The sequence below is a fragment of the Pelmatolapia mariae genome, linkage group LG5 (assembly GCF_036321145.2).
Source record: "Pelmatolapia mariae isolate MD_Pm_ZW linkage group LG5, Pm_UMD_F_2, whole genome shotgun sequence".
NCBI lineage: Eukaryota > Metazoa > Chordata > Actinopteri > Cichliformes > Cichlidae > Pelmatolapia > Pelmatolapia mariae.
In genome coordinates, this window is record NC_086231.1 from 33187149 (window position 1) to 33198648 (window position 11500).

An 11500-nucleotide genomic window follows, 5' to 3' on the forward strand; every position below is an offset into this window, starting at 1 on the left:
GTAACGCAATAGTTACTTTTCAAGTAATTAATTACTTTTAGAATATTGTAACTCAGTTACTAACTCAGTTACTTTTTTGAAGAAGTAACTAGTAACTATAATTGAATTAGTTTTTCAAAGTAACTTGCCCAACACTGGTTACTATCTACAGCAAAGCTTTGCATCTATAGTTCAGGCTTGGAGTTACAATTTGGGGTTTACCTAACGAGATATGGTATATAGTACCTTTAACTGACTTTGCTTTTTCCACTGTAAAAGTACGTGTGTGGTGTGTAAAAGTAATGTGCATTAAACTTGACATTCTTCTTTCAGCTGCTTTAGGGGTCACCACAGCAGATCATCTCACCTGTCTGTCACACCAACCCTCTTCATGTTGTCCTTCAGTCCTCTTACCCTTCAGTTTCTACCTGGCAACTCCATGTTCAGCATCCTTTGTCTAACATCACTATCCGTCATCTGTACGTGCCCAAACTATCTCAGCCTTGTTTCTCCAACTTTGTCTCCCAAATAAAAATAATATGTGCCTGTTTCCATATCAGTAGTGCGTGCCCCAACCTTGACTGCCTTGGAAGGAAAAACAATGTTTCTGGGACACAATCAGAGGACTTAAACTGGCTTCTATTATCCTGCATGCCTCCACATGTTTGTGCCTGTGGCCTCAGGGGATAATTGTCTTTTATATTTTCTGGACACTTTTTATTTCTGCCTTTAAGTAGCACTGACTGAAACAGAACACCTTTCTAGGGTAAAAGCCTCCGATGAGTCACTGCTGAGCGCTGTCAGTCAAGCATTTTCAGATTACAGCTGGAAACCAAAACAGACTAAACAATATCTGGGGTTTTCTTGTGTGAGCTTTTGTAAGTTCTATTAACACACAAACTAGCCCGTACGTTAGTGTGTGATTTGCAAATGAGAAAAAGTACTGGTCTTTATCTTAAATGGTCTAGGTGCAGTGTTGGGGAGTAACGGAATACATGTACCGCCGTTACGTATTTAAAATACAAAATATGAGTAACTGTATTCCATTACAGTTACCGTTTAAAAAGGTGGTATTCAGAATACAGTTACTTTGTTGAAATAAATGGATTACACGGCGGTATTTTCCTGTTTCATATTGTCGCGGGTCAGGACTTTTTGGGTTTTGTTTGACAGCTACGTTCTGTTATTCCAGGCGGCAGCGTTACGGTTGCCATGGTTACAGGGTGACGCTCTCTCTCTGCGACTGTGTTTCCTGGGTGAGAGAGCGCCTTTTTGTTGTTGTTGTTGTGCTAAGCTAAAAGGCAGAATGCTACAGGCATAGCCCTAAAGAACGTAGCCTCATGGGCAGTGTAGTCCGTGCTGCAGGGAGAATGGACTGCCATACCCGTTTTGTGTCTGTGAGCGCGAGGAGGGAGAAAAGGGAGAGTGGAAAAGTAGAGTTGTCATCGAGCAAAAACGGGAGCTGGAAGCATGTAAATATAATAATAACCACTGCAGCCAAGAAGAGTGCCTGACGAGCCCAGTTGTAAGTAAGCTATTAAGACTCGACTGTACGCTGTGTTCGTGTTTTCCTCCGAAACAATAAGTTCCGTTGGAGCAGCCTTTCAACGCCTCTCTCTGTCTCAAACTTGACCCAGACAACAGCCCGACACGGAACCCACCGTATTAGCCAGAGGTCCCTTTACTACGGTTCGGAGCCGCGGACCTTCAGTAATAGTAATAAATCACACAGCAATAGTACATTCATGTTGTAAAAAGCATGATAATATATTAAGTAATCCAAAGTATTCAGAATACGCTACTCTCATTGAGTAACGTAACGGAATACGTTACAAAATACATTTTGGGGCATGTATTCTGTAATCTGTAGTGGAATACATTTTAAAAGTAACCTTCCCAACACTGTCTAGGTGTGATGATTCATTTAGAAATATCCTTCTTTAAGTATCCGAGTATTCCTCGTTCCTGTTATGCATAAAAGGTATTTGCGTTCATGAATCTCAATCCTCTCCTGCAAAGTCAACAAAACTCATTTTTGTTGGTTTTGACTTTAACAGTATACTTATTTACTTTCTTGTTGAGAGTTAGAGAATAGATTAAAATCACTGTTATGTCTGAAAGCCAAAGGTAGAGATGAGGTGATAGCCAAAATGCAGGACGTATTTGCATCGCATTGCTAAGCGGCTGAAAACAGTTTCAGTTAAAAGCGGCTCATAATGTTCTCGTTTGGTCACATTGCCAGATTGTGTGTGAAACATGAAATGCACTCCAGTACAGCCCAACCTTTAGTGTTAAACCATAAGCAAAAATATCTGTTATAAAAGTACCACAACTTGGCATTATGAGTTTCCTAATGACAGATGCTATGGCAGGCCTGTTATGTTAGATTGCATAACATGGCAAATGTGTCTCTACACCAGTGACTCCTGAATATCTATGTAAGGATTAAATGTACTGAGAACATGACAACAGCTTCCATCCTGAATGGATCATATTGTAGTTTGAAGAGGTAAAAGGGGAAGGGCTTCTGTTCAGTCAATAAAATGTTCACAAACACAAAGTCGGCTCCATTGGAAGTCTTTTAACACAGCTTTATCGGTGTCTTTGTCGAACAGCAAAGAGTACTGAGTACAACGTATGTTGCAATAATGTCTGTCCGACTGTTCTTGCATGGAAACGCACTGCTTTTGTCTTTGCTTTAATTGTGTAAACAAAGGGCAACATTTATTGGGAAAAGCCTTCAGAGCCAAACAGGACATCTTTAGATGAGTCTTTGTGAGTAACTAACCAAACACAGAACTCAGTGACCACAGCTGAGAAGCTTTTTTGCTTTTCTGACTGATAAACTTCCTAAATGTCAAATGCATTAATGTTGGTTTACAAATTGTTTTGGCACTAGTTCTGAAGAACTGATTTCTTCTCTGTGTGCCATGTAAGTGCAGCAGAGGAGTGTGATTAATGTGGAATCCGCGCTTTGTGGTGTAGTCATGCCCAGGTAAGTAAACTCAAGAAGCCCTCTTTGTTTTGGCTGTCAGGTGGGTGATAAGTGGTGAGGTCAGGGTGTGGGAAGGTGTTTCCGGTTGATGTTGCTCAGCTTCCCAGAAACAAATTCACATTTGACTTCTAAAGGAAGGTATGTTTGTGAGATCAGTGGGCAGAAGATCCAAAAGGAGTCAGGTTACTCTTCTTCAACTGTTTCCATACAGGCAGCCCAGTGAGACGGATGCAGAAGAGAAACCCGCCATGACTCATTCTGGACGCGTTGTTGTCACAAAATACCCTGCAGATCACAATTTAACTGAAAACAGATTCATATGTGGAAATCTTTTGCTCTTTGTTGAGATTTCTTCTACCTGACATTTGATCCACTTTCACGACAGTCATCAAACACCCGGAATGCTTCGCCGTAAGCGGTTAAAAACACGTATTAATGCACTCACACGCACACTCATGCGGTCACAGTATGCACACAGAAGGGTGGAGCCCTCCCTTAGTACTTTTTTCCCCTTACCGGCGGGGATCAGATCTTGACTTGATGCGCCGCTGTGAGGAATGTAAAGTGAGGGTTTTCAGGGAAATCCGCAGGGGCACACCAACCCGTAAATCGTCTTAGCCTCACTCGTTTTTAGATCTCATCCAGTGCTAATTTCTCCAGTCTGCTTCCGTTTGATACTATCTTTTAATTTATGTGCACTTCACCGGCCATGCAGCGCGTACAGCCCTCACCGCGTGCAGCGCGTAAAAGCGAGTGGCTCCGGAGCGCCCTGGCACACCACCACTGCTCCGATCCTGGAGTGGAGAACGAAATCGTTGTCTTGGCCACTGGAATAGACCAATATCTGCAAGAAGTCTTCCACCACCTGGCCTTCCCTAGCCGGGACGATACTGTGTCGGCGAAAGATTTCACTGCGCTCTGTGCCGTTCTGGGACTGAACAGAGCTGAGGTGGGAAAGAGAACTGCGAACGTAACGGAAACAGCGGGAGCTGGAGAACGAGAAGAGGAAGATGAAGAGTTTAGAGATATATGCTCTGGGCTTCCCAGCCAGCTCTCTTTCAAAGAATTTCACTCACGGCTCTGTGGGTATTTCCGTGTGCGCAGTGCGCGTAGAGGTACCGGGGAGTGTGCCTTGCGTCTGCCCGTTAGCGAGGATACAGAGCTGGTAGAGAGGCAGATCCGGCTTCGGTGGCCGCGAGTTAGGCGGCGAAAGTGTGTCAGTTTTGATCTGACAAAGGACCAGAATGGACCAGTCAACACATCTGTGAAAGGTCGGACCTCAGAGCACCGTGAACCAGGTACTGGAGAAGGAGGTCTGTCTTATATGTGCATTTTAATACCCCCGTTGATCGATGATGGAAGCCAGAACATTTCAAATCCCTGTTTAGAGTGTGCTCTGCTGTCTCACCTTTATTAAATTGTGCAGGATGACCTTATAATTATATACAACCAAACACTATAATATCACTACTTCATATACCAATTGTTAGTGCTGCATAATCCCAGGCTAATACAAAATGTATTATTACACTATCAAAGACTCTTATTTAGAATTGACATCTAGAACAGCCCGGTAACAGCTGTCATGGCGGGGGGCAAACTGGGCTTTTGGGCACCAGCGTTAAAATTGTTATCTTTTTATATGTTTTCCTAAAGAAAGTTTAATTTGCAGCTTCATTCAGGGTTTCCTCCACTGATCTTAATTGTCACCTTGCACACAAAAACTCTGTAACATTATTACAATGTTCATATTATAAATCAGACTTTAGTTAGCAGTGGCTTAAGGAGACATGGTTTATAGTTTCATGTTCTGTAATAAGTAATCTGTTTTTAACCTGAGGTACTGGCTCCACAAGACAGAAGAATGTCATTACTGTTGTAGATAAGAAAAAAGTATTTATCCATTGTGATGGTTTTTTTTTTTCATTTTTCTCTTTATGTTTTTGATAAAGTTTTGGAACATTCGGCTTCTTTGTGTCTCAAACTGTTATAAAAATGAAATAATGAGAGAAGTTTAGATTAGATTAGATGAAACTTTATTAATCCCTCGGGTGGGTTTCTCCGGGAAATTCAGTAGTAGTTTACTGGAACTGTCATCCACTTATCGGCATATAAAACATGACAAGCAGCTCAAACTAGATGCTGAGTATCAAAAAGGATGAAGAGAATCTGCCTTAATAGTTATCATGTTTATATCTTTATTTAAAATCTTCTACATATTTAGCGTTTTTGCCAGACAGGTATAGTGGAGTAAAAAGTAAAATCATTTCCACTGAAATATAATGAAAAGAAATATGCAGCAGAATAAAATGAAAATACACACATTTCACTTTTAAAGTTCACCTATAAAGGTTATTAATATAAAAATATGGACATATTATTATGCACATATTAGTAAAAATGTTGCACTACATTAGCACTACATCATATGTGTTACCTCAGTGTAAAAAAAGTCCCACTTAGATTATCAGTAAAATGCTGGTAACAAGGATATTAGTGCGTTACTGTTTTTACGGTTCTCTTTTTCACATTGTGTTACTTCACATTGTGTTACCTGTCACACTACACTGTTGTATTGTCTTACAGTAGACTATTGGCAGAACAGTAAGGCTGCAGACTCTCATTTATCTTTTCCTTTCTGTCTTCTTTTTTAAATTAACAGTTTTCTACAGTTTTACATAAACAAAAAACTAAATGTAACATTAAGTAAGTACATTAGGTTCATTTTATGGAATCAGTGAAGAAATCAGTGATTGCACACTTAAGATGAGCAATGATCTGGTTTCACTTCACATGTTCCTCTTTCTTCTACTCCAGATGAGGTGGCAGCTCTAAGGGAGCTGGTGGAGGACCTCCGCTCAGCGCTGCAGGGGAGCGATGCCCGCTGCCTGGCTCTGGAGGTGGCGCTCCGACAGGAGAGGAGCAGCACCCTCCCTTCTGCATCCTGCTACAACCCTACGGTTTCAAAGCCTAAGACTTCCATCACATTTATCCAGGGAAAACTAGTTCCAACTCAAAGAATTAAAGGACAGCTAAGCAGTGCTGCAGGAGACTCAGCAAGGAGAGTGGCAAGGAAACGAGATATCAGAGACCCACTTCTAAGGGAGCTGAAGCTGATCCGCTCCTCACGTGATGGGCAGCTGGAGGAGGCCATCAGATTCAATAAGCATCTGGAGGAGGAGCTGCAGTGGGCGTACCAGGAGGTGCGCAAGTTGCAGGGGGTGGAGGCTGCACTGAGGAAGGAGAACACTCAGATCAGGTTGGAGTTACTTTTCATCAGTGGAAGGTTTTTAAAAGCTTGCTGGATGATATTTGAGTGGATGTAGGAGACTAGTGAGATGATCTTTGGTGATCTCCATCAGGAAGCGGGCAGAGGAGGCCAGGGAGGCTCTGAGCTCAGGGCTGCAGCAGGTTCGGCTGATCCAGGAACAGGCCCGGTCTGTGCCCCAACTCCAGTCCAGGATCACCCAGCTTGAGACTGAGCTGCACAGATACAGGTACCATGTGTGGTCATGAGCAGGTGAAGGAATTCAGTACATGGGTGTGTTTGTGCATCTATTTACACATCATTTGCTTGTGTACTCTGCTGATTTGAAACTTGATGCCACAGGATGCCCAGGTTAAGCTGCACACAAGTTTGTGTCTAGGAGACCTTACGCAACCCCTAGAAAATAACATTTAGTAAGCAACTTAACTTAGTTATGCAAAACCTGAGCATAGCAATAAAATGTACATTTCTGATTATTATGGTACATGCATCACTTAGTTAAGGTTTGGAGGAAGAGGATGCTATTAAATTTGAAATGTAATTGGTAAAAAAACAAAACAAAACAAACATTTACCTTAAAAATACATTTAAGGTATGGCCTCTGCCTTTTACCACCCTCAGAACCAGCTGCACGTGTGTCCCCAGCCCTGCAAGTCAACAGAACCACCCTGAAGACATTTGCAGCAAAACAGGTGAGTAACTGAAAAAAACAGATCAGTATGAGAGTGTTAGTGTGTTCTTACTGAGGCTCCAGTTACACAGGCCCAGAGACTACTCAGTAACTCTATGGAAATCACTGGTTGCTAAGGAAAAGTATGTATTCTGTAATTGTGGGAGGTTGTTTGCTGTCACTAGGTGAAACTGGTCACAAAGAAAACAAAACCTTATTCCTTTAACAGTTGCCACAGAAGAGAAATCGTCAGTATTCTGGAGTCTTGGACCCTAAGCTGTCTTTGATGACTGAAATATGCAGTTGCTCTGTCCGCAGATGCTGAGTGTCTACAGAGGGCAGTGGAGGGAAGAGCTGCATCTGATGAAGAGGAGGAGGACAGTAGGATGAGAGAGGAAGAACAGCGCTGCCTGATGGAGGTGAAGAGGCACATTGGACGAATGCATGGCTGTAGCAAAGGGTTAGCTAACATCTTGTGTTCATACTTGGCATTTTCTCTAATGTTAATCTGACAATTTGATAGCAAAAACAAAATACAGCTGGCTTTCTCACATCCGTTCTACTGTTGAAGAATTCAAAAAACAGTTTTCACGACACAAAAATGATTGGTTTATGTTTAGGGTTAGGCGACCTAAGTCACCAAAGATGTTTACTTCGCTCCAATAAGCTCAAACACATATCTTAACATTCACTCTCTACACAGACAACACTAATGGTAAATGGACTGGTTCACACAAGCACTTTTTTCTATGCAAGTGCTTTTTATCTAACATGCACACACATTCATGCTCTGATGCTCATCGGAGAGCAACCTGGGGGTAGTAACTTGCCAAAAGATAGTTAACATGCAGACTGGAGCAGATAGGGATTGAACCACGAACATTCCCATAAGTAGGTGAGCTGCTCCTTCACAGCCTGTTTCTTTGGCTGGATTAAACTTTGGATATCTCAGTGTGGCGTGCATTGGGTCCTTAAAAAACTGAGAAAACTGGAGAAGTAGAGGGCAAAAGAAGAGGTGGGAAGCCTACAAACCTACAGCAGATGAACAGTATCTGAACATATTCATGAGGAATAGGAAAAAATCCATCCATGTATGCAGCTGGTCCTTCAGCTCATCCATCTGCTTTTTGCTGAAGCATCTTCAGTGGTCTAAGTGGTAGGGTGGGTTTCAAGAAGCCATTCTTAAGGAGAGAAAGAGGGAGAAAAGGCTGAAGTATGCCAGGTTACACAAGAACTGGACTTAAAATTATTGTAAACAAGTCTTATTAAATGATGAATCAAAATTTGAAATTGTTTGGTGCAAATTTTAATAACATCAGTCGTCATTCAGAGCAGGTCTGGAGAGAAGTCCAATAGTGAGTGTTGATGGGCATCTGTAAAACGTAGTGGAAGCTCTGCTCTACGGGGGATCTTTTTAAAATTCATGGATAAATGAAAAATGAATGCAAAAAAGTACAGTCAGCTTCTGATTCAGCGCACAACACCATCTGGAAAGAGTTTGATTGACAACAAATTCATTCTTCAGCATGACGGTGAGCCCAAACTCACTGCCAATGCAGAAGACGCACACCTGAATATCCAAACAAAAGAATCGCACAATACAAATACAAGAATTGTACAAATACACATGATTGTATTTCCACCAGTGTTCGCACATTCCAATAAATCACCTGACCTTTTTCCCATTTTCTATGACAACTAGCGCCACCAAGTCCGCAGACACACAAACCATCACATGTAAAGAAGCATTAACTCTGCCGTTGTGTGTCGTGTGTCTTCCTTCAGATGTCAGGACCATGTGGTCCATCACCTTCTCTCTCAGAGTCAAATGTATGACAGAAACCTCAGCAGCACTTCTAAAGACAACAGGGGGCACTTCTGTCGGAAAGGACCAAACCAAGAGCAGCCGCAGGGAGGCTTTAAACAAACGGTGAGGAAAAGATGCTCTTGCTTTTTGTCAGTTTGACATACAAATTCTCAGAAATGTATTAACAAAAGATCATCTTTTCCATCATTTTTTCTTATAAATCATAATTTTTTACATTTGCATTTCTAGAAAAAAAATTGTTTTTTTTTGTTGCCATAAATACACTTTAATGTTGGAGAATATCTTCCTATCAATATAAGTCTTGAATCTCCAGAAACATCCTTTTCAGCTGGCTCATACTCATCTAGCTCCTCGAGCCTAGATGTCTCTTCCTCTTAAAAGGGAGTTTTTAATTCCCACTGTTGCCAAGTGCCGCTCATAGAGGATCCTCTGACTTTGAGGTCTTTACCTTAGAAAAAAATGTACCTGGAAGCACTGAGTTTTTTTTGTTTTTAAACCCACCCAGTTTGAACAGGATTGTAATGGGGGCTTGTATTTCGTGTTCACTAGAGTCCTGAGGAAGAGGAGGAAAGGACACAAGAGGAAAATGAGAAAACACGTCTGTCTTTGTTGGAGGGCAAACTCACTGATTCACTGGCATTGCTGCTGCAGCTACGTAACAAGGTATTCGTGCATTGTTACACCTCATCAGCGCCATCTAGTGGTTCCTCCATTTCATTTTCTGTTGCCTACCCAGATCATTTATATGTGTATTTTTGAGGCGTTAAAAAGCCTCTGCTGACAGAGGTGCTGCTCATAAAAATGTATTTTATATATAAATATTATATTCACTGTATAATTAAGTTCATTTGAAGTCGGATTTTGGACCTCATATATAACATTAATACGCTTCCAACAAAATGAGCCTGTCATTAACTCGTGTATTATTCTGTTTGAAATTACACTAAAAAAATCAGGAATCTATGATTACTTAATATTTAAGTGATTCAGACCAGGGTGTAATCAATGTCCCAGTATACTGTGCTAAGCACTGGTATGACATCATGCTGTTTTGGCTTAGCAGTAGTCTTACAATGAGTGAAAACGTCTGTTTTTTCTTCTAGAACATGTCCAGCAGGGGGCTGGGGAAGATGGTGATGGATACTTTGGATGTGTGCAGCAGGGGTGGAGCTGGTGCGTCTGCTCTGAGCTATCCAGTTTTATCCAAATGCTCTTATTTCATCATTTTTGTTCATTTCTTTACTTTTTCAATAGCTTTTATTCCCCTTTCTCCGGGACCGTCACAGATCCTGCAGGTCGCTGATTCTGTCTCCGTACACTGATCCTTAACTGCTCAAAGATGGAGGAGAAAGGATGACGGAGGAGGAGGAGAGAGCAGAGAGCAGAGAGCAGAGAGAAACTCCTGCTTCTACCCTCAGGATATCAAACTAGCAGTGTCAACCCACTGCTCATCTCCTGCTGAGTCAGCTGTAACACATGTGCTGTATTGCATGATTAGCTTGTTTGCACCATGTAATTTTTAAAGTATTTAATAATGAAATAATTTATGTAATTTAGTCTGCTAGTGTTTTATTTTGCATCTGTTTAGGTTGAATGGTTAGTTGTTTTTACTGGACTTTTCTTCCATTTCTGTGAAGATAGAAATTCCAAGGCCATCTAATCTGAAACACACTCAAGCTGAATAAGCAAAGCACATCCAAGGGACTCTCCAAAGAGACCAATTCATCCAGCTTTCATTTACTAGTATAGCAAACTTCTACTAGACACATGTTTGGTGGAGTATACTGTACTTCAGTGATTCTTGTGTAATTATTGTCTCATTAAGTTGTGTTAAAATATATCCAAATACCTTTATTTTTTGAAAAGCTAATGTTTTCCAGGTTTCATTCTAATCAGACAACACTGAAAATCCCCATTAAACTGCACTGCTATCCTTGTGTCTCTTCTAATGTATCCGCTTTGAGTCTAAGCTTTATTTGGATGATTTGAGGATAGTCAGAGAATATCAGGTCACGTCTCAGGTCGTGTCAGCACACACGAGGTGTTATTCAAAGAACATCCCTCTATTTGGCAGTATTCTTTCACCGTTTACATCTGATCAGCCTCCTTGTATGTGCTGCTAGGAAGTACCATCATCACGTGATGCCATGCGTCATTGTTCAGATGTTTTAGGCAGCGGCTGGACAGAAATAATGGTTGAAGTTATGGCTAAAGAGTTTATGCACCAACAGACTTTCAGATGTTTTAAACGCGTCTTGCCAAACTACCAGAGAGCTGTCAGGCAGCCTCTTACCTTACGGTAAAGGTCAAAGCAGTGTAGTGCAGCTGAGATGGCATGTTCTCCGGACACTGCAGAGAACTTCTAAATGCCTGTTAGAGTCATCTTAACTCTCTGTGGTCACTTCCCTACTTGCTTAGTTATGTTTCAGGCAAAGAGTGAGTACTGTTGGTTTAAACACAATTACTGTTCACAATTATTGATGAACTGTGCTTCCTGGGACGCTGAAAGCTTTAGAAACATTTTAGAGCCTGGTCTGATGATTTGTCACAGTTTTATGGATAGTACCTGCAGACATCATTGGCCTTTATAGCTTAGGTTTTGTAAATTCTTCTTCTTCTATATAAAAGAGCTCCTTTCTACACTCTCCAATCAGTCCAGTTCTAATAACAGATCAAGAGTAATTATAGCACCACAATTTAGAACACTGCAGCAAAGAGTCTAAATGTTTTTGTTAAGGAGAACTGTGTAACATTATCATT

General features: G+C 41.3%; 1 protein-coding gene across 1 annotated transcript; it reads left to right on the plus strand.

The window, feature by feature from the left end:
• Window positions 1–3665: 3665 nt before the first annotated feature.
• Window positions 3666–10219, plus strand: si:ch211-112f3.4 (EF-hand and coiled-coil domain-containing protein 1). The gene is made up of 9 exons (XM_063475028.1): window positions 3666–4272; window positions 5780–6233; window positions 6337–6471; window positions 6864–6934; window positions 7231–7372; window positions 8698–8842; window positions 9290–9403; window positions 9844–9913; window positions 10027–10219. The coding sequence occupies exons 1-9, from the start codon at window positions 3666–3668 to the stop codon at window positions 10041–10043; spliced, it is 1755 nt and encodes a 584-aa protein (XP_063331098.1). The 3' UTR covers window positions 10044–10219.
• Window positions 10220–11500: the final 1281 nt, after the last annotated feature.

Excerpts from the sequence above, each read along its gene's own strand:
- si:ch211-112f3.4 (XM_063475028.1), top strand. The coding sequence starts at position 3,666 with ATGTGCACTTCACCGGCCATGCAGCGCGTACAGCCCTCACCGCGTGCA. Across the intron at positions 4,273-5,779 it reads CTCAGAGCACCGTGAACCAG|CTTCTACTCCAGATGAGGTG; the intron begins GTACTGGAGAAG and ends ATGTTCCTCTTT. Across the intron at positions 9,404-9,843 it reads TGCTGCAGCTACGTAACAAG|AACATGTCCAGCAGGGGGCT; the intron begins GTATTCGTGCAT and ends TTTTTCTTCTAG.